This window comes from Actinia tenebrosa, unplaced genomic scaffold, assembly GCF_029948245.1.
Source record: "Actinia tenebrosa isolate PJP-AT-01 unplaced genomic scaffold, QUT_ActTen_1.0 PGA_scaffold5__44_contigs__length_20552954, whole genome shotgun sequence".
Lineage (NCBI taxonomy): Eukaryota > Metazoa > Cnidaria > Anthozoa > Actiniaria > Actiniidae > Actinia > Actinia tenebrosa.
The window spans coordinates 4,331,070-4,353,846 of NW_028292582.1; the positions used below are offsets into that span (position 1 = coordinate 4,331,070).

The following is a 22,777-nucleotide window of genomic DNA, read 5'->3' on the forward strand; positions in this document are numbered from 1 at the left end:
GGTACGATCTTAGACTGTATAATATTTTTTTACAAAGCTAGAAGCACTTCAAAATTTTTCTTTTTTAAAAAAGCTACAGCATTATTAACCTATAGCATCATTCAGAAATTTCTAGCTCTTTATGAAATTCCTAAATACGACTGCAAAATTTATAATTTTCAGAAAAATTCAAGATTTATTATTGTACAGGCAACACTTTCGGGTGTAATCCCGCGAGTATCCCGCGAACTCCATGTTCTGACGTCACGCAGTAAACATGGACGCACTTCCAAGGCAACTGTGCTAATTTATTCCTTTTTAGGACATCTTTGTTTTGTAATAATCTTCTACTGCGTAAAACCAGAATACGGAATTGAGTTTATATTTCTCATAAACTCCTACAATTCTTTTTAATCCTACGAATTTATGATCGAGCGAGATTTCTTCGATTTGTTTGACTTGGTAGTTCGATCCTTGGAACCGAAATATGGAAAGACAACTAGATAGGGAAGACTTCTTGATGTTATCTTAACATCCAAGGAATTTGCGATCTTGAAAGTCCAAGAACACGGAGAACGACTAGCCATTCCTTTTTGCCAACTCCATTTTGGCTCAAGTTCCACGATTCCAAGATGATGGCAACGAGGAATCCTAAAGTTGCTCCCAAAAAATCTAGTGTCAAAGCTAAATCAAGAGAAACAGCTAAAGAACAAGGTAGATTTAATAGATACTAGTATAAATAGATCTCTCGATAATAAACCTTTCTTCTTTTATCTTCTGTGTAAATTTTTAAGATGAATCGCTCGCTCCAAGTAAAGTTCTTGCCAGCAAAATGTCTCGCAATAAATTCAGGCCAATTTTTTACGTCCAACAAATTTATCGCTTTGAATCAGGGAAAGGGAACCGAATCAGGCTTACAGTCATTTAACTTACATTGCAGTACATAACACTGTCTTTATTCTAGTTAGTTGGTTTATTTTAGCCGATTAATTTTAGCATTTATTATTGCAAAGTGCCTCCCTTACTGTAAGTAATAGTCATGTGTAGTCACTGGCTGAATTTGAAAGCTGCATGCTCCAATGCTAGCTGAAAATTATGTAAAACTTATAAATTATCATTTACTGCAGTGGACAGTATATGGAAGCATCAGTTATGGAGTTGAAAAAGTTATTTTTTTGTAGATTTGCATGGCTATTTTATGATTATTGCAAGTAATGGTATTTTTTGTCACCACCCCTCCCATAGTAGGGGTTAGAGATGTCCATTTTTCATTTGATTTTCACCATTAAAATTTTAACTGATTTTATGACTTTTAAAAATTTATGTCACTTACACACCTCGTAATTTTATAGTAACTGTTTAATTTCTTTTCTAGCTTGGACAGACACAGATGACACAGAAACTACTAAAGAATCTGGTGATATCCCAGAACAAGCTAAGGACTCTAGTGAACAGAGTGATCAAAGTGAACCAAGTGTGCCACAAAAGGGTAGCGTTATATCAGTACGCGAGGCACCAGACTCTGAAAAAGATCCACTTGAAGGGCCTTCAGACGTGGACACGATTGGTGCATCAGAAGTGAATGGAATATCAAATGGTGTAGGAGAACATTATCCAATGACGACAGATACTGAGGTACCTTATGGAACTGAGACAGACTCCATGGGTAGTATAGAAAGTGGAACTAAAAGGAGAATTAAAAGGAATACAGTAGTACCAACTGATGGCGAGGATACAAGTGGACGGCAGACTCCAGAAAGTGAAACCAGAAAAGGTAGGAGAATTTAATTCATTTTATGTGTGATATTTGTGCAATATCAAAATTTCTGACATGCAGGTGCTAAGTGTTTAAGGAAGTTTAGTGCATATACCCAGCACTGCCACTTTTGACTGTAGCCATATTGGGGACCTTTTTATTTATTGATTATTTTATTTATGTTTATTGCGGATTTCTTAAATGTTCTGACAGTATTTCTCACTAATTTAGATGCTTGGAGTGCTGCCGAAGCTGATATTTCAGAGTCTGATGCTGCACCCAGTAGGCCTAGCTCTGCTGCAGCTATGTATGGACAAGCTCTCACTAAATCTAAGAGCCGACCAGCTACAGCTCCTGGTAAAAGACCACTCCCTCTTCCTGTTGAACGACCAATGACAGCTCCATCTTCTGCATTATTGAACAAAAACAAAGCTAGACCTAATAGCAAATTGCGCGATCCTGTGGCAAGTACATCAGCTACTCAACCAGAACAACAGGATAAAACACTAGAAAATTGGTCAAATGACAAGCAACTGGCATTAACTAATGGGGTAGGCTACAGTGCTTTCTAATCACTTCTAAAATTGTACAGTTTGCCATTGCATACAAGTGGGTTTTGGTGGGTCAATCAAGGCATTTCCATGACATTGCATAGGCATGTGCCCTCATGAAAACTCTTTTGTGAATGTTATGGAAAAACTTGCACAAATGGTACAATTTTACATATTATGTATGGGACTGGTAAGCACTGTAAAAGTTGTTCTGAAGGAGTAGTGTCTAGGGTAATGTCAAACTTATATAATCATAAAAACAGGTCATATTTATGTCTAGCTAAGCATTAAGGAGAAAAAAAGACTCAGTTTAAAATAGCATCATTATTTTCATGATACTATAGGAAACAAAAGAACCTTGGAGTCTGGACATAGTAAAAGATGGAACAAGAGATGGAGGTATGTTTGTTACAGTCCAGTGTCCATAAAAGAGTAGACTGATTCCATAAGTCATAGTTTTTGCTTCTTTGTGGGTTGTGGTCACTCAACTATATCCAGAATTGACAAAGGAGCAAAAGCACCGACTTATGTAATCAGTCTTATAAAAGACAAAATTGCTAGGAAAACCTTTGAATTTTAGATGCATTACCAGTAGATAAAGCATTATATGCTAATTAGATTTGATGAACCACGTGATCAGATTTCTTCATGTGAGTTGATTGGCTGGTTTTTAATGGGCTGTCAAAATAAGATCACCTGGTATTGAGCAGAGAGATATACAAGTGCTCTCAATGCTATGCCATTCATGCTTCAATGACATGACATTTTCAAGACCTTGCAAATGCATATAAAGTTTGTCAATCTGTGGAGGGCTAATAGAATGTAAATGATATAATGTTCAATCATTTTAATCTTTTTTAGCTAGCACAGTATCCAGTTGTGATCTGCTTGCTCCACCAAAGCTGAGTGGAGAACAGAATGCCTACATACCCTTTTTCTATGCCAGAGAGTGTATTCAAAAGGTAAAGCTATCTAGTATGTTGCCTGATTGACATGGGTAAAGTTGGAGTAAAGGGATCCCCTTAATGAGAAAGGAACCTCCCACTTCATAGTTTTATATCTTCATACATAATACTGTACAGAAGTACATACACAAGTGCATTAAGGAGCAAAGAGAAGGGTGTTAAAATGTCACAATTATATCTCCTGCCATCTTTTCTATTCAGTCTACTTGATTTAACCAGTGGCTTTCAACATCATTTTAGCCAAAGGATTAGTTTTATGCTATCCATGTGTGTGGGTATAGGTTATGGATGACATGAAGAGAATGAAAGCAAGTCATATCAAAGTCGTTGATCAAATACAGGATCAGTACAGACTGATAGAAGATGAAATCCAGGTAAAGTGACCTATTCTTTGTTGTTCGTGATTTACAGTTAAACTTCATTTAAGCAGATATAACTAGCTAAAAACTAGTGTGAGCTGCGTCGGTGTTTCTAATGAAACAGTAAGGATGAAAAGGTAAATTATACACCGTGAAAAGATGAAAAAACTTACTGACGTTTCGGACGCTAGTCCTTCATTACTCCGTTACTTCATTACTCCGACGAAGGACTAGCGTCCGAAACGTCAGTAAGTTTTTTCATCTTTTCACGGTGTATAATTTACCTTTTCATCATTACTGCTTCATTTAAGCAGCCTTTTAATACAGCACAATGCATAACAGTAAGATTTTATGCTTTAGCCCCCCACTTTTTGTGAAATTTTAATACATTTTCACTAAACTCAGCCCCCCCCACCTTGCCATACAATGTCACTATTGAGCCCCCCCCCAGTCAAAAATCTGCTCTGCTGTCCCTGTACTTACCCACTTATTGACTTACTCTGACACCATTTGTCAATTTCAGGGCAAGTTCAATACTTTTGTGATTGGACTCAGATCTCAATATTCAGATAAGGTGGCTACGTTTAGGCATGTGATTGAAATACACAGAGAAGACACTACCCATAAACAACAGTACTGGCAGGAAACAGTCAAGGTAAATATCAGCCAGTATAGCAACTAATCACATCTCACCCCACCCCTATCATTCCTTTCCAAATCTCAGCTTCTAGTGGAAAACTGGGGTTCTCTCATTTTATTGATAACCTGAAACAACCCCTGGGCTGATCTAGGTCAGAACATGGCTAACTCACAGATCAAACCCTGAAACAACCTCTGGGCTGGTCTAAGTCAGGGCATGGCTAACTCACAGATTAAACCCTGAAAACACCTCTGAGCCTATCTAAGTCAGGGCATGGCTTACACACGGATCAAACAGTGAATTAAACAGCCTCTGGGCTGATCTAAGTGAGGCACGGCTAACTCACAGATCAAACCCTGAAACAACTTCTGGGCTGATATAAGTCATTGCATGACTAACTCACAGGTTGAATTAGATTTTAGCATGCTGGGCTTGTTTAGGTAAAGTGATCAGAAAACTTGGAGGAAAACCCTCACATCAAGTGTGAGACCTACACTTTAGGGTCACCACTGCACCACCCTTGATTCACTACCCTTGGCTTTATCCTCAGTTAGGAAATGACAGATGATTTAGAGCAGGGTGCAAAAGACTAAAATGCTTCGGGTGGATTCTCTAGTCATGTCTTGAGGCCTTTTAAGGAGTCAGTTCACCATACACAAAAAATCTAATCCATGTCTTATTTTGTTGTAGAGCATCCAGGCTAAGAACAAAAAGCTTTTACAAGAGAAACGAGAATTGATGGTAAAGAACAGAGATGAATTTAATAAGCTGGAGGAAGAAAAGGTAATCAAATCATTCCTTGTTGTATATATAATTAATGTCATAAACTTTTTGAATAAATTAAAATACATTAATTTCTTTAAATTTTGAAATAATGTTCGAAAGATTGAAGTGAACTGAAAGCTTGTTTCGTATTCTTTTCTTTTATAATGTTCTCGCACACAAATTATAAAATATGCTCACTAAAAATACATGGAATTCAATATTAGAAACTAACTTGCTCTACTAGAAGAGCTGAGGCCCGGCGTTTCTTTTTCTGTGGATACTTTGAATACTTGCCTAGAGCATTTTTCCTTATGAAAGCTGATTAACAGTATTAGGAAAAAATATATATCTTCAGGGCCGTAGCCAGGAAGAAACTACAACCGAGGCGAAAGACCCCGAGGGGGTAGCACGAGCGCCGAAGGCGGCAGTCTATAGGGGGGTTCGAAGTTTTGAAATTCAGACTCTCGGAAATGCGATTTCCAGCGTTTTGAGGGCCTTTTGGTAACCTTTCATAAACAGTTTTAAGCGGAACTTAGTATGCAATCTTTTATTCTGAAACACTGTGATTGTCAACCTTGGATGATGATTATTCGTTCCTAACAATGTTGAATATCAACGTAGAATAATATTATCAGTCTGATGGAAAAAAAAAAAGATCGACAACGTTTGGTAAAATTTTAACGAGGCGAGTGCCTCGGTTCGCCTCATACTGGCTACGGCCTTGATCTTAGGAATGAATTTTGCTCCAAAGCGCGCACTTATAAAGGAGGCTATCTTCAGTTTGCGCAATTGTCTTGACTGCTAGTTATGCAACCCCACTTTTGTACTTTGTCAAAACCTGTTCTTATTATGAGGTTTTTCTGTCCATTTTAGACTAAAGCAGTTAAAGACTTGACGGACATGCTGGATGCTAAGCATGTAAAGTACACCGCAAGTAAGTCACAAAAGCAATGCAATCTTTAAAAATTATAACTGAAGTGTGTGAGAAGAATTTGAATTATCTGTGTTTTCGGGCACCATATCTGCCGTGTCATCTTACAGGGATTTTTTTATTGATTCCTAGTGCTACGAGATTTTAAAAATGAGCGAAATAAAACACTGGAACTTGAGGAAAGACTCAAATCACTGGAGGAGAAAAACGCAAAGCTACAAGAAGAGTTCGATTCCAACAAAGGAACGCACGAACAAGAGCTGTCAGTTATCAAAGCAAAACATGAAGAAGAGCTGCAAGAACAGAAACAACAGCTCGATCAGTTGATAAAAGAAAAGGATGAAACGCTGGAAAAAGAGAGGAAAGAGAATGAGGAATCTGTAGAAGAAGAGAAACGAAGATTGTCTGAAGAGAACCAGAAACAACTCGCTGAAATTGAGGCAAAGGAGGCCGAGTTGACATCTTTGAGAGAAGAATTAGAGCGAATGAAAGTTGCAGGGTATGTTGAAGAATATAAGGATTATAATTTTTATTCTTTTTAGTATTTTTTGCGTTATTGAATAGTGGTTCAAATTTCAGAATAGGAGGGCTTAGAGGAAAGAAATGCCCGAGTTACAACGTCAACAACAACAACATTTTGTGTCCTTTACAATCCATTCTCAAAAAATACTTATTTTTAGCGTTGCTGTTGCTGCTGCTGCTATTCCTACCAAAGTAGTATCAACGACACCAACTTCCTCTGCAGTCGTCGAAACACCAGCAACTAAAGAAGAAAGCCATGAAGAACTAAAGGAAAAAGCCGAAGGAGAATTAGCTGAAACCAAAGTTGTTAATGTAACAACGACTGTACAAGATACCAAAGAGATAAACAAGCTTATTGAAGAAAAAAACAGGTTAACAGAAGAAAAGTCCAAGATAGAAGAAGAACTGAAAAAGTTTGAAGACGAAGCTAAAAAAGTTAAAGAAGAGTTAGAAAACGAAAAACAAACAGTAATAAAGCTGCAAGAAGAGAACAGTCAGTTTGGAAAAGAAAAGACAAGATTCGAAAAACATGCAGCTGAAAATAAGCAGGTACGATTTTATTTTAATCCATTGTAAGAAAGTCCTATTCATAAAATTCTCAAACTTCTTAAGACAGCAAGTATTTTACAAAAGAAAGTAAGAAATTCAACCAAGGCGTCTTATAACAGTGCAAATATTTATGTTTGCATAATCTTCGTAAGAAAATTCTTTGCAAGGAAAAACTGTAAATCCTACAAATATAACAATCTTTTGTCTTTGCTATTTGCTACTGTACTTAATAGGAAATCCGTGAGCTTCGTGTACAGTGTACGACTCTTCGTGAGCAGCTTCAAGGCTTGCTTGAGGCTACAGCACAAAACAAAGATGACAAAGAGACAGAGGAGAAGCTACAGGCTGCAGAAAATGAGAAGAAAGCTCTTGAAGAGGAACAAGCGAGAATGAAAGAAGACTTTGAAAAATGGAAAGAGCAGTATCAAGCTGAACATGACGGCGAGGAACCAACTGAAGATGACAGGTAAGCTAGGCTACTTCTAGCTCTTCTTCTAGGCGGTCATGCACGCACGCGAGGTAGTTCAAACATCTTTTGTCGGTTGAAATTTGTACTCTTTCTTTAAACCGAACACGCTAAATTCCAATTCGATCTATGAGTTAGCGATGTCCTGACTTTGACCATCCTAGAGGTTGTTTCAGGGTGTCGATAAAATTTCTAGGTTTGAAGGCGGGCAGAGAGGACGGGGCAAAAACAGCAACAACAGACACCATGATCTGTGTATATATCATGAAGTATGATATACTTAGAAAAACGTTTTTCAAATCCTTGGCCGGATTTTATCGTTGTAGGAGCGAAGAAATACAGCAAATGATGGAGAAGCTAAAAGAAGAGGAAGAAAAACTACAGAAGGCACAAAATGCGATCGCTGTTATGACCATGTTGAAGGAAGGTTCTGTTCCAGACACTCTACCTGTGGCTGGTAGGTCTTTCTTGTGCGAAGACACACTTAGCAAGTTTATACTCACTCCTCGCAGAATTCCGGTTATATTTGATATTGGTTTAGAACTTCACACCGTTTGCCAGCAACGTTGCAGGTCAAGTTCAAACGATGAAACTTGTTGTGCGCAATGCCACAATGCAGAAGCAGATCTCAATTCTACTTTTGCAACGTTGCGCGCAAGTTTTGGATAGTTTGGGACGATTTTCGTGGCTTTTGATGTTACACACTTCGTGCTTTGCTATTTTTCTCTGCTGCACCTTATTTGTTCTGCTTATGCACTCAGCTATTCCGAGACAAAGAATTTGTGACCGTGTTTTGTAGCAACTTGGTAGGAAGTTCTCTCTCGTTTTTATAGTTTATTAAAAGTTGCTGTATCGGTACTTGTAAGCATCAAACTTAATGGTAAAATTCTAACACCGCCAATGTTTTTTGTCGTAGCGGTGGGTGTAAGTAATGAAAAACTCGAAGAACTTGAAGAAAAAATCAACAAACTAGAAGAAGAACGAGATAACCTTGAAGTTCAACTAGAAACACTAAAGAAAGGGAACGAAAATGAGGTGGAAAAACTAAGCAAAGAAATTGATTCTCTAAATGACAAGAATTCTAGTCTAGAAGAGAAAATAGACGAGCTGAATTCTGAGAATGAGGAGCTTAAAGCTGAGCTTAGTGAAGCAAGAGATAGTGTTCCTATGTCGCCTCCTACAAGTCCAGGCCTGGCTGTTGAAGGTGAAGATGTGTCGGTAAGGAGAACTCATTTTTACTACCTATGAACGGGTGTTTCTAATAAAATATGCTATAAAGTTTTTACAAATTCTAACAATCTATTGGGAGTTGATGTCGAATCGTCAATTCTGATTGGCTGCATCATTCCACTGCACCTCAGCTCTGGGGACATATCCAGGAATTATCATAAGGGACCTTACTTCCAACTTCTTACTTCTTACTTTCTTCGAGTCTTCCCTCTGTCTTTCCCCCCGAAGACGAGTGTGCGGGGACCTCTGACCTCATGGGGCATTAACACTAAAGCACAATTCAAAGATATTGAATTCATCATTTTTTTTCCAATGATTGTCCAGGAAATGTCGTCAAGACTGGTGGAGCTACAAGATGAACTAACTAAAGCTGCACAGGAACTCGAGCAAGAGAAAGCTGACAGGTCGGCTAGAATGGATGAACTGGAAGTTCTGAAACAGGTATGAGCAGTGCGCATGACGTAAGACTGACGTAGGGCTGAGATAGGCTGATATAGGGCTGACGTATAGAATGGGAATTCTGAAGGGAACACTATCGTTCTGAATCTGCCAAATCTTAGGACAAGGCACGTGTGGGGGAGGGGTGGGGCTTCAAATGAAAGAAAGCATTTTCCCCTGGGAAAGAGACTATATTCTTATTAAATATTGAGTCTTTAATGGCAGTGGACTTTAAGAAAGTCTAAAGGACACCCAATTCTAATCGAGATTCAGTTTTTCCACGAGGGTTTCAAGAAAAAAATTCAAAGACGACAAGGCATTCCCAGCTCCTCAAATAAGAATTTAGATTCACTTAAGCAACCGTTTTATGTTTGCAGGAGATTGAAAATCTGAAGGAAGGTTCTGCTGGAGATACAGACAATCTCAGGGCAGAATTAAACTCGACAAAAGAAAGATTGGAAGCCGAGATTGAATCAAAGAACAAAGTAAGTTCAGGACTAACCACTAGAGGAATGTGATAAAAAATGTCTTTTATGTCATTAGGTTCGGCTCATGTAAAGTTCGACCTTGACATGAGCCTATATTACGTTATGAAGCTGCAGTTTTTAGCTTACCGTTGACGTTTATGTCTGTAGGATTTAGATCAAGCCAAGAAGAGGATTGAAGAGCTAGAAAAACAGCTCATGGCGAACATTCCTATCGACACAGCGAAAGAAATGAAATCCTATCAAGAGAGATTGGTAAGAATTATGAAATATAGAGACATGTAGACAGCAAAATTTCAACATTACTAAGTGCAAAATATTGTTACCTTAATATCTAGACCACGCTTCAGGAAGAGAAGAATAACTTGACAAAAGAGAACCTGGCTCAAAAGGCTAGCGTTACCACTCTCTCTGCTAAAATTGAAACCTTGAATAACAATCTCGAAAGGCAGAAGAAGAATGAAAAAGAGCTGCAGGTTTGTATGATCAACTGCTACCTTCAGTCTTCACTGTTGAATCACTGTTGTTATCGATGCTGTTGTTGTTTCTGCTGCTGTTGATGTTGCTGCTGCTGATGTTGCGAATGTTGATACTGCTACTGTTGTTGTTGCTGTTGTTGTTGTTGCTGTTGTTGCTGCTGCTGCTGTTGTTGTTGCTGCTGCTGCTGTTGTTGCTGCTGCTGTTGTTGTTGCTGCTGCTGCTGTTGTTGCTGCTGTTGTTGTTGTTGCTGCTGCTACTGTTGCTACTGCTACTGTTGTTGTTGCTGCTGTTGTTGCTGCTGTTGTTGCTGCTGTTGTTGCTGCTACTGTTGTTGCTACTACTGTCGTTGTTGTTGCTGCTGTTGTTGTTACTGCTACTGTTGTTGTTGCTACTGCTACTGTTGCTACTGTTGTTGTTGTTGCTGCTACTGTTGTTGCTGTTGTTGATGTTGTTGTTGTTGTTGATGTTGTTTCTGTTGTTGTTGCTGCTGCTGCTGTTGTTGCTGTTGTTGATGTTGTTTCTGTTGTTGCTATTGCTGCTGTTGTTGTTGATGCTTTTGCTGCTGCTGCTGCTGCTGTTGCTGTTGCTGTTGCTGCTGTTGTTGTTGATGCTTTTGCTGCTGCTGCTGCTTCTCGGTTCTTAAGTGTTGCCGCATATTGTCGTTGTCATGATTGTTTGGTGTTAATGTCGCAGGGTGTTGTTGCTTCTGTTTCTATTGTTGTTAGTCATGTTGCTGGTGTTATACATTGTTCTATCTTATTGCCTGTTTTAGACTCTACTGCTAATCCAGCTCTCTAGCAATTGCCTCATCTACATCGATAATTTTTGTATTTCGTTTTACAGGAGACAAACAAGAAAATGAGGTTCGAAAAAGACAAAGAAGTAAAAGAAGCAAAAGAGAAAGTCGAATCCAAGTCGAAACAAAAGATCGAGGAGAACAACAAGATGATCCAAATGCTACAGAAAAGGGTAAGAAAATCTAACGAATAATGATGGGGATGGAGGGCTGGAGGGCTGGGGCTTCAGAGGGAAGGATCATCAGCAAAAAGTTTGAACTTTTGTGGGGGGTCAAAAGTTTCCTGCGAATGTCCAGCCCCTTCTCTCCCCCCCCCCCCCCCCCCCCCACCAATGAAAAATGTATCATCCCTTAGTAAGTATATCCCTCCTAGTGATTTAGCGAGTTGTCCTAGCGAAACTGGTCTAAAACATGCATTTTTAAACTATGTCTTATCAATGTTTCGTTGTTTTAGATCAAAGAACTGGAAGCGTCAGGAGTTCCTCATGGCGACGCCAAGGTGGACACTAGTGCTCCAAAGAGAAAGGTAAAAATGAAATTATCTCGTGAATGAATAAGATAACTGAATGGGAGACGTTTACACCCATTTTCGTAATTACCCGCGACTGTAACATTTCCTACGAACTCAGACCGTTGGAAATTTAATTGATGGAGCTGAAGCCAAACCAAGATTTCTCGAATTCTAAAGTTGTAAAATTAGGTTAAAATGTTCAATTTTATATTTTTAGGATTCCAGGGCGGTCGATCCCGAGAAGTTGGCGAAAGAGAAAGAGAAGCTGTTAGCACAGATCGACGCACTGAAAAAAGCTGCACAGGTTAGTAGGTCTTACGACGAGGGAGGGGAGGGGGGGGGGGATGGGAGGGGATTATTTGGGTTACCGTTAACGTGCGTTAGCGTGCAAGATGCCAAATAAAAACTTACTTACTTTTCTATTGGTTTGGCGTGGCCAGTATTTTTATTCCACATTTCTAATGGTTTCAAGATTTAAATCAAAAGTTACATCTTTAAGATGTAAAAAAGGTTTAAAGTTATCATACTTTATCATACATTGTGGAAAAAATCCACTTGCTAATTGAAAGAGTAACCTATGCCCCATCGCCACACAACCAAACTTCCGACATAACATTTATTAACATACAAGCTTCAATTCTATTCTAAGGTACTTACATGTTTCCTATCTGTAGGAGGATCATAAGAAGATCAAAGCCTTGGAGAAAGAAGCAAGAGATGCTGCTAAGAATGCTAAGCCGGCTGGACCCAGCGCTGAAGATGTAAGGAATACAAGATGTTATTTTTTACCTTTAGTCTTGAAATTTTGATTGCGTCAGGCATTTGGAATCAAGAGTGGTTATCTAGGTTTTTTAATATCAAAATTGGGTATCCAGGGTGGTCCTCAGATGTTACATGCCAGGGTTCGTGCTACTCCTTAAACTCCTTGAATTTAATTCACGTTTTCAAGGGCACTTTAAAAGCTCTTGAATTTTATGATTTTAGCGAAACTCCTTAAAAACTCCTTGAATTTTTGCTTTGATCATTACTTGCATGGTTCTGAAATAGATATAGTCAGAAAGATCGGAAAATCTGAAAGTCGTCCATGTGCAACCACCGTGTAAAACCTTGGCATAGTTAGCTGAACATAAAATTCATTTTTGGGTCCTTGTATACTCCTTGAATAGTAGTCCTTGAATTTTAAGTGGTTACCTCAGCACAAACCTGCATGCATGTGTTTTGGGAAGGGGAGGGTAGGGTGATTTGTTGAGGTAGATGAAGGGTGACTTCCTCTCCGACGAAGGGCTATCCACTCTTCAATTTCAAAGAGAGACTGCATATTTTGTTTAACCCTTAAGTGGCACAGGAAACAAAGGCAAACATATTAGAGTGCGTACCATCAATTCGTCAAAATCTTTGTAAGAAATTGCACAAATTTGCATAAATTAGTATTATATTAACTAAATGTTTCATTTGTCTGCAGAGAGCAGCAAGTAAGAAAATGGAAAAACAATTAAAAGGTTAGTAGTTAATTAAATGTACGCCCTGCTAGAAATACAACGAACACTGTAATCCATTGGATATATTTTTACTTAAAGGGGCACTTGGTCTGATGAAAACGCCCCAATTTTTGAAAGTCCGAATAATTGAAGTATTAGAGGATACTATGACTCAATTATGATTATGTAAACCAGATTAGTGAAAATTTTAGCCTGGGAGTCACTTGCAGTTGAGAAATTTTGGGTTAAAAGCAAAAAGAACAATAGGGTTTAGTAAATGACGTCATTTACTCCAAATTTAGATGCTGAAAAAAACTGACAATTTTTATCCGCTACATTTTACTGTGAAGAAAATATGTTGCTTGGCTACTATTGGGGCCATATAGATACGTTTAACTAAGTTTAAAGTCATTTCCAATCTTTATCCATTTTCATCCAAGTGCCCCTTTAAAAGCCTAGGGAACGAATACATTGAAAGGGCCCGTGAGGATCTGGGACCGAAACTCATGACGGCTGTGGAGGAGACTAATACATTGGAAAATTTGAAAATATATTTTTCTTATCAGATGCACAGAGGAATCTCGAGATGGAGAAAAAGAAATTCGAGAAAGTCAAAGAAACGCTAAGTAAAACAGAAGAAGAACTGAAAGACTTGAAAAAGGTAGAGAAAAGAAAACTATCTAAAAATAAAACTGACTAGAGGAGAGGAGTGTAGCGAAAAGAATAAAAACGAAGGGGAGGGGTGGGTAAACCGGCCATTGGCTCCCGTTATTATCATAATATTTATTAATTAAGGACGTTCATGGACAAAAAATCCCATTGTCAGATTTTAAAAACAAATTGCACGATGAAAGAGCATTATACAAGAAGTAGAATAAGCAAACTAAAAATGTGGGTCCCCGACTTCGTTTTAGAGCTATAAGAGATTAAATGCGTTTTTATGAGATTTTGGACATTGGAATATTGGAATGACGTCATCATGATGAGCGCGCGCTCACTAAATTCATGCGTGGAAAGGATGCGCGCGAACAATGCCCATGAACATCCTTAAGTTATGGTTTCACACTCTTTCTCTAGGAACATGATTCTCTTGTGGCTGAAAGCAAGAAAGATAAAGCAGACCTCGCTAAACTTGGTGTGGCAGCCGAGGTTCGTAGAATAAACTATATCTTTCCCACTAGACCTGACGAACACTGGGGCACCCTTGAGCCTGCGCCAGTCTTGGCCAATCAAAATGCTTGAAAGCACCCGACGTTTACTTAAAAGCTTGAATAGAAGTTTCAATAAAAAAATTTCAATATCGTATACTCTAACTCAAAAGCAATATTGACATTTTCTTTTCAGTTTTTTGTTTTTGTTTTTTTGTTTTGTTTTGTTTTGTTTTGTTTTGTTTTGTATTTTTGAAGTTTGTCCATGCTGCTGAGTTAACGTTTTTTCATTGTCAATCATTTAGGAAGGCCTGGCTGCCCAGGAGAAGGTTGATGAACTGACTAAAGAAGTGAAGACACTACGCGATGAGAACAAGTCGTTATCCGATAATTACAACAGCGAGAGGGTTAGTGTTCATACTTTTTGATGGAATAGGACTATGAATATACGAAATATCTCCTTTTCCCTATCAAAGTTATCATCGTCATCGTCATCATCATCATCATCCTAACCACAACGTACACTGTCATCAACATCGCCATCGTCATCATCATCATCATCATTATCATCATCGTCGATCTAACATCATCACTATCAACCAGTTGGCTCAGTTGGTTGACTATCGGACGTAAAAGAACCACTGAGGACGTAATGAAACCCTGGCAGTGACCACCCTCAGTGCCTACACTTCATACTAACCATCTCATGCTTGTAAAATGCATAAAGAGAGCAATCTGAAATTCACAACTGAATGTGAAGTGCCGATTGATAAATCATTAATCAACAAACATCATCATCGCCATTATCACCATATAATTACTGGAAAAAATCAACACTTATCTTAATTTTACTTACCACTTCACCTAGATTCTTCGTAAGAAATACTACAACATGGTGGAGGACATGAAGGGCAAGATTCGCGTCTACTGCAGGGCCAGACCACTCAGCAGTACTGAGAAAGGAAGAGTAAGTAAGGAAATCAATGTCAAGTATTCCTTCCAACGGGACAGTGAATTTTGCACTGCAAGGAAAAGATGTTACTTATTTATCAATTAGACAACAGAAAGTCGCGCGCCCATATAAAGAACGATTAACAAGCGTTAAGAGTGTCACGAGGCGTAGCCGATACCTAACCGAGTGCACTCTAGCTTGTTAATCGTCTTTATATTTTCTCGAGTGCGTCTATAACGCAATGGGCGAGTGACTTTCTGTTGTCTAATTGATTTATAATATAGCGAGATTCAAGAAAAGATGAACCGTGCAGCCCATGGGGAAATAGTTCATAGGTTTTCAACCAATCAGAGCGCGCGTAATAATCTAGTTATATTATAAGACGTAATATAAATAGCAATACCATGCGGCTTGTCTTGTTGTGATTGGCAGAGTAAATGATATTGCCTTAACGCGTGCTTCAAGTCTTTTCACTGCTCTACAAAATGCTCTAGACTCCCTGAACTCTCGGGAATTAAGAAAATTTATTAAGCTGTAGTTGTGTCCCTACTGTCCGCAGAATGGCGTATATTACTAAACCTTATCTCAATACTTCCGCCAGTTTCGAGTCCTCTGTTGCTCAGGAATACTCTCGATTTGATGTAGAATATAATATCCGTGTGTTCCAGTGAAGGTCCGTCGAGTTTCAAAGTGTTTGTATTGTTGAAGTTGTGCTTTCTTTACTTTGCCGTTGGTATTTGTGAATATTTAGACACGGATACGAGGCTAACCTGAGTAAATGAGTCTGTAGTCAATGAACGCAGCGGTGTTTGTACGAATTTGAGAATTCACCGTTTTCCATACATCGGTTCACTGGTCAAACAGGTCGAGGTTGCAAGGTTCAAATTTAAGTAATCATTTGAAAGTGCCTTGGCGCCTCGCTTGAGCGCTTTGTGATTGGTGAATGGAGTATTATTGATGATACCCGTCATTTCAGGGTAACCACTCGGTCATCAAATCTCCTGATGAATACTCCATCATTGTCAGTACCGCTAGAGGACCCAAGGACTTTAACTTTGATCAAGTCTTCACACCTGACCATGGACAAGAGAAAGTATTTGAAGATACTAATGTGAGTACTGATAGCAGTCGCATGTTCAGCAAATCGGCGGGAAAATGGCAGACGCGGATGGGTTGTTATCAATACACGTCATTTCCGGCTTTGTGTAGCATTTTTACCAGCTGTATGGGTAGTTAAGAAAAATTAGAAATTTCATCATCGGACAGTTAATTATCGCTAATCATCGTCTTCACATCATCCATCAGCAGCAGCAGTACCATCATCAAAATCATCAACACATGACATTTTATCATAACAGTGTATGTCATCGTTGTCATCGGCATCATAAATCATCATCATCACCCCGACAAATCATCATCATCATCAATGCGCATGTGTGGTCAGAAAATAATTTAAGCATACTTCGTAGTTATCTTCCTTTTAGCAATGAATCTATAGCGCAGCGCAACCGTGACGTCATAAAAACGAAGACAAAAAAGGCGAAATTTGGACAAACAAACTTACAAGTTTACTTTCAGCAGATAATTTTCACAGCCGATCGCAATTGATCTTAGTTTACATGGGTTGTTATTGTAACTTTAAGTAAAAATAATAAAGTCGGTTCGTATAATCTTCGTAGCGGTTAAACAGAATGCAATGTTTGTCCGAATCTTTAAGCTATTTTTAGAATCAGTGCGCTGCGCTATTGATGAATCTTCTTATAATGCTTATAATAATTCTCGTTCTTGTCGCAGAACCTAATCCAATCAGCCGTGGACGGATACAACGTGTGTATCTTCGCATACGGACAGACTGGCTCTGGAAAAACATATCCTTTCCATAAAAGAATACTAATCTTTTTAAATAACTTTGTAGATGGCATGGATAGAACTTTTTCACTGATATATGGTATGCACTCTAACACTCTAAGTTATTGATCTTAACATTATCTACGTTTACCATGATTGGAGATAAAGAAGGGAATTACCCTGGTATTGCTCCTCGTGCTATGGAAGCTATCTACCGACTCTTGGAAGAAAACAAGTATGTGGGGCTTATTTGATTTAAAATGGGTTTTGCTCCGAACCAATCAGAAAGCGAGGAATTGCAAATTCTCCTAACACGGAATGAAAGCCATTTGAGAGGAACGATCCTACGTTTCCTAGCCATTTCAGATCTGTTTTTAAGTACGAAATCTTTGCGCCTAGTTTCAAATAGCTTTGATCATAAAAAGAGTGCAAAAACGCATTCCAATCTAAGACATTGGCGGATCTAACGATTTCAAGTGAGGTGGTCGTCACCTAGAGAGGCATCGCATAGCGCCCTTTTTAGGTTTTACCTCAACCTTTATTGTTAATATTTTTTCAACGCCCAGAGGGGGAACGCCTGTATCCGTCCTTGTTATTAAAGAGGCGCTGATTTCGTGTTATCTTGTTTTTACTGTTGGTGTTTGACTCGCACGTATAACCATTGCAAAATGTTACCGGCTTATTTCGCAGGAAAAAATTCTCATTTAAAGTTTATACATATATGCTGGAGTTATACAACGATAAACTGATTGATCTACTTGCTCCTGCAAACAAAGAGGTAAGAATGTCTTGATTTACAGTTACCCCTGATCTAGACCATAATATCACAGATAGCCCATACGCACCTAGACCATAATATCACAGATAGCCCAATACGCAATGATCCGCACCTAGACCGTAATATCACAGGCAGCTCATTCGCACCGATCCGCACCTAGACCATAATATCACAGATAGCCCAATGCGCACTTAGACCATAATATCACAGATAGCCTATGAGCACCGAACCGCACCTAGACCATAATATCACATAAGAGACACATCATTATACACTGATGCGCGACTAGACCATTGCAACGCTATTGAATGGTGGTCAAAATTGGCGCACAAGGAAAACTTTGTTGTTTTAGTTGACTAAACCCGTATGACGTTTTGGTTTTCAGCCCGCCAAGCTTGACATCAAGAAAGATAAAAAGGTAATTAACTTCTCAAGTACCTTAATTTTGCTTTGATACGATTTTTTCTTATTTATTCCCGTTTGCTGTTTTTCTTTTAACGCTCATTCAGTCATTTAAACTTTTTTCAAGTTATCTTACCTTCGACATCAACAACAACAACAAAAACTACAACTAAAATGCCTCAAATCAACAGAAAATAGTGGGAACAAGTGTCATATTTTGTGTATTCCCCTGTCAGCCTAGTTTTCGTAGTGTCTCTTGTAAGCACAGGGTCAAAACTGACAACTTTTTCTGCCCCTGTAGGGATTGGTTTTTGTCAACGGTTCCGTCTTGTTAGAAGCAGCAACAAGAGAAGAGTTGTGGGCGATCTTTGAGAGAGGTTCTGAGAATCGTCACGTGTCTTCCACAAGTAAGCCACGAAAAATAAATCTCAGTTTTATCTCATAACCCTGGTGATGATCAAGATTTTCGATCATCACACAGGGCTTGATTGGCCAAATGGCCCACTTCGCTTGTCACGCACAAAGGTTTCAGTAGTCCCCTTCACAGATCCCTGCGTCATCTTGAAAGGTAGCCGTGCCTTTGCATCGAAGCAAGATGAACGGTGAGCTTGCAATGATAGAGACCTTTTTTAACACCTTGGACAATTATTCACATGTCTCTATCATTGCAAGGTCACTGTTTGTCTCGCTTCGATGCAAAGGCATGGCTACCTTTCAAGATGGCGCAGGGATCTGTGAAGGGGACTATTCAAGGCTTCGTGAATAATGCTCATTGAAAGGAGAAAAGAATAAATTTAGTTTTGCACGTAGACTCGTACTGAAACCTTTGTGTATGACAAGCGAAGCATATCTTGGAAGTAGCCTGCGTAGCCAGGCGTTCCTTGTGTTTTTTTTTGGGGGGGGGGGACTTAAGGAACGCCTGGCTACGCAGGCTGTCTTGGAAGTGGACTACTTGTTTTAGCTTGGTCATACCTCGTTTCTGGCTCAACGTTACTGGTTAAAATGACCGGCAAGGCAAAGATTTGTCCGGACAAGTCCCAATTCTGAGCGGATATTTCCCGATGTCCGGCTATTATTTTAAGCTCTGTCACAATGTGCCGTATTTTTCTCTTTTTTACAGAGATGAATGCAGAGAGTTCACGATCACATTTGATCCTGGGAATAGTGATAGAGAGTACCAACTTGACGTCAGGCGCCGTCGTCAAGGGAAAGGTTCGTTGCTATGGAAACAAATCACTAAGTATATCCCATGCAATGGCGTACCTCTCGATAATTGGGAATGAATAAACGAAAATAGAATATACAAATATAGTTAAAACACCGATTGTCTTCGACCCCAACGTTGCCAGAATTTTTCACGGTCATTATGACATGCGCAATCCCGACTAATGTATATCTATCCATTCCACAGCTCAGTCTTGTCGATTTAGCTGGATCTGAACGTGCAGCCAAGACTGAGGCATCAGCTGAGCAGCTTAAGGTTAGAAGATACACCACTTTGAGACACGTTTCACTTTAGTGTTTTCCGCAAATCATCAATCTATTCTATTAACCTGCGATTTTCCTGGTCAGCGCCCTTTTCTCGTTGCTGACTAAAAGAAGCGCAGGCTCAAGGACAAGCTATATAAACAACTCTCAAGATTTGCGTCTTAAACTCTAGGGAGAAAAATCTTTAAATATTTTCTATGCTTTCCACAGGAAGCCCAATCGATTAATAAGAGTCTTAGCGCCCTTGGTGACGTCATCTCAGCTCTGTCCAGTGATCAATCATTCATTCCATATCGTAATAACAAACTCACACTACTTATGCAGGACTCTCTTGGTAAGCCAGCCGCAATGCTAATGATATGAAAACATTCTCTCAGTTTAAAAAAGCAATATAACAACTGAGCGAAATCCAAATTTAGCGCACCACTTTGCATAGATATAATTTTCCTTCAAGTCGTATGACAATTCTATATGAAATAAAGAATATTGACGTCAATAGACGCCGGAATATTTTTCCATTTCAGACCACGTGTTATTCTTTGGAGAATAAAATACTTTGTTTGAATTGTATTCATATTTATATGTTTTCTCCTGCACAACCGTTAAACAAAGAAATTATAACTCTAGCGAATGACACGTAGTGAGTAATTGGGAAAACGTTGTGCCAAGGTAAGAAGGTAAAGAGGTCTATTACCTTTGAGTATAGAGTATAAGAAAAGCTTCATGTAGCACTTGAAGTCAACCAAAGAGAACTGCTGTAGTACTGATGTTATTCCTGGGTTGTTTTCTAAGGTGGTAACGCAAAGACACTTATGTTCGTGAACATCTCTCCTGCTGACTACAACACAGACGAAACCATTACCTCACTCACGTAAGTATTCGGAGTTATTCCGAACAAGAGCGTTAGAGATGGAAATGTACACATTTGGGAATGCAAATAAGCAAAAACTACATGTACTGCATCGATCATCTGTATTGTCAAATTATCTAAATTGTGTATCTATGAAAAAAGGTGTCATCGTGTTTATTTTTCATTGTTAGCTCTGTGCACTTGTCTTCTGTTCTACCTTACATGCAAATGTAGTAGAGCTAATTACTATGACAATGCAGATGATTATTGATGCATGCAGGGCGTGTTGTTTTTGCTCATTTGCATCCCCTATAAGGTCCAAAGGCAGTAGCGTAGCGAGGGGTGGGGGCACGTGCCCCACCAAAATTTTCGAAAAAAAAAATTTTGAAAAAAGAATAACAACAAAAAAAACATATTTAACCGAAACGAAAGAGGAAAATAAATTATTACAACCTACAAAAGTGCGAATTTATACGAAGTTATCCGGACGGGCTACCTGTGCACTGCGAGCCCGATCAGAGCCTGGAATCTGCACGTGTGAATTTGAAATTTTTTCTTATTTTGGATCAGTGCCCCCCCAGCTCCTAGGTCCTCGCTACGCCCCTGTCCAAAGGTGTACATTTCACTACTTTTCATTCAATGGTTCACTGGTCAGACACAAAGGCACTTTAAAGCTCTTAGCACTAAAGATCAAATGTGAATTTTCTTTTTTTCCTTTTCTTTTCTTTCTAGGTACGCCTCTCGTGTTAAACTTATCACTAACGACGCACAGAAGAACTCCGACAACAAGGAGATCGCTAGACTGAAAGGAGTAAGTTTACATTTTATTTTTGTTGGTACAGAGAAACCCTGTTATGGTTTCTTACTGCTATGAAAAATATTTATGATGAAGCCTGGTTGTCATAAGTTAAGAATCGGTTACGAGAAAGGGAAAGAAAGCAAGAAGGAAAAGAAAGAAGGAAGGAAGAAAGGAAGGACGAAAAAAATGAAATGAAATGAAAGAGAAGGCACAAAACCAAGTGGTTATGAACAAAGCAGCGAACTTAATTGGCAAAGTATTGATACCATGCACCATTATTTTCCTTTACAGATTATTTCAAAACTCAAGAAGGGCGAATCTATTGACGAAGATGTTGAATAAAATCCAAATGTTGCTGAATCAATATCATAAAATCGTATCATAAAATCAACATCATAAGTTAGATGTCATGGGTATCAATAATAGAAAAATCATCAAAATAGTCATCATCTTCATCGTCACATTATCGTTTTCATTTTCATCATCCAATATTCCGGCCCAACAGTATTATCATCATTATCACATGTAGTAAAATTTGGCAGTTAGCAAGATGACGCAGCCTCAAGAGAGGCAAGGACGTTCGTTTTTCGTGCGTGGCATGTCTCCTAGGAGCAGGCGTAGCTCAGTTGGTTAGTGCGCGACCTTCAGAGCTTGAGGTCCACGGTTCGATCCTTAGGATCTCCACGTCTGTTTCGACTTCTCTCTAATCCGTGTAGCTTCAGCTTTAAATACTCTTAAAACAGAGCACTGATGGTGAGAGGAGGTAAAGTGCGCACCGTCGGCTTCCATTGATAGCAGTTGGATTTCAACTGAAGAAACTACCGACGTTAAATATAGGTGCTTTACCTTTACCTTTTTACCTTTAAGGTTGGCATACGTTCTGTTAATACGTGAAAAAGCTACTGAGCTGTATTAACAAAGACAAACTTCACAACAGCAACAACAAAAAAATCAAGTCAAAATACTCTTCAGTGGATAAACCGCATACGCAAAATTTTGCAAATCGACACGATACAACTGATCAAAAGTAGATAATCTATTTTTATATCATTGCCAATTATTGTTTTATTTGATTTTGATATTTATTGTTATTTGTAAATAAGTCCATTAGTGACTCCAACAGTCGAACTGTAGATTATTCCGTCACCGATTTGTACAAAGATCCCCTTGGGTAGGAAAGAACCAAAGTAGCTAGACCTTCTTATTGATAATAAAAAAATAATAAATTATTGATTAACGAAGTTGATTCAATAAAATATTGACTTCAGTATTATTTCTTTTCCAATATTTTTTCCCATTTTTTCTCCATTGAACTGGTTTTAAAAGGAATTGATACTTTGAAGGTAAAATGGCGTGTTATGTAAATTGACTCCCGTCTTCATCCGCGTGCATGACGTCATCAGTTCTTATTCGATTAACAACAGCATAAATATAAGTGATTTTTTTTCCACGGACATGAAAAAAAATTCGTCATCTTGAACTTGAAAATCCCCCTCCCCCTCCTTTTATTTACCGAGAATTCTATGTTTTTAAATGACGGTAGCGTTAGGTCATCATCCAAGTCATTTTGAGCCAAAAACCGTGACTCCGGCTTTCGTCCTTTGGTCGTGA

The 22,777-nt window shown here is 38.8% G+C and overlaps 1 protein-coding gene across 1 annotated transcript; it reads left to right on the plus strand.

Annotated features, from left to right (window-relative positions):
- Positions 1-261: 261 nt before the first annotated feature.
- On the plus strand, positions 262-22,439 carry LOC116303627 (uncharacterized). Its single transcript, XM_089037889.1, has 39 exons — positions 262-693; positions 1,355-1,753; positions 1,967-2,286; positions 2,631-2,685; positions 3,148-3,248; positions 3,533-3,625; positions 4,134-4,265; positions 4,941-5,033; positions 5,889-5,949; positions 6,079-6,445; positions 6,627-7,017; positions 7,251-7,483; positions 7,810-7,940; positions 8,400-8,701; positions 9,038-9,154; positions 9,529-9,636; positions 9,787-9,891; positions 9,975-10,112; positions 10,960-11,085; positions 11,367-11,438; positions 11,641-11,727; positions 12,098-12,184; positions 12,886-12,922; positions 13,468-13,562; positions 13,979-14,050; positions 14,355-14,456; positions 14,918-15,016; positions 15,978-16,112; positions 16,796-16,867; positions 16,993-17,084; positions 17,540-17,627; positions 18,013-18,045; positions 18,331-18,436; positions 19,150-19,241; positions 19,441-19,509; positions 19,728-19,851; positions 20,310-20,388; positions 21,100-21,178; positions 21,458-22,439. The coding sequence occupies exons 1-39, from the start codon at positions 612-614 to the stop codon at positions 21,506-21,508; spliced, it is 5,025 nt and encodes a 1,674-aa protein (XP_088894015.1). The 5' UTR covers positions 262-611; the 3' UTR covers positions 21,509-22,439.
- The last annotated feature ends 338 nt before the right edge of the window (positions 22,440-22,777 follow it).

Bases quoted from the DNA above. Each gene is read 5' to 3' on its own strand.
- LOC116303627 (XM_089037889.1), top strand. From the start codon at position 612: ATGATGGCAACGAGGAATCCTAAAGTTGCTCCCAAAAAATCTAGTGTC. The intron at 11,086-11,366 runs GTAAGAAAATCT...TCGTTGTTTTAG, and splicing joins TCCAAATGCTACAGAAAAGG to ATCAAAGAACTGGAAGCGTC. The intron at 19,510-19,727 runs GTTAGAAGATAC...TGCTTTCCACAG, and splicing joins CATCAGCTGAGCAGCTTAAG to GAAGCCCAATCGATTAATAA.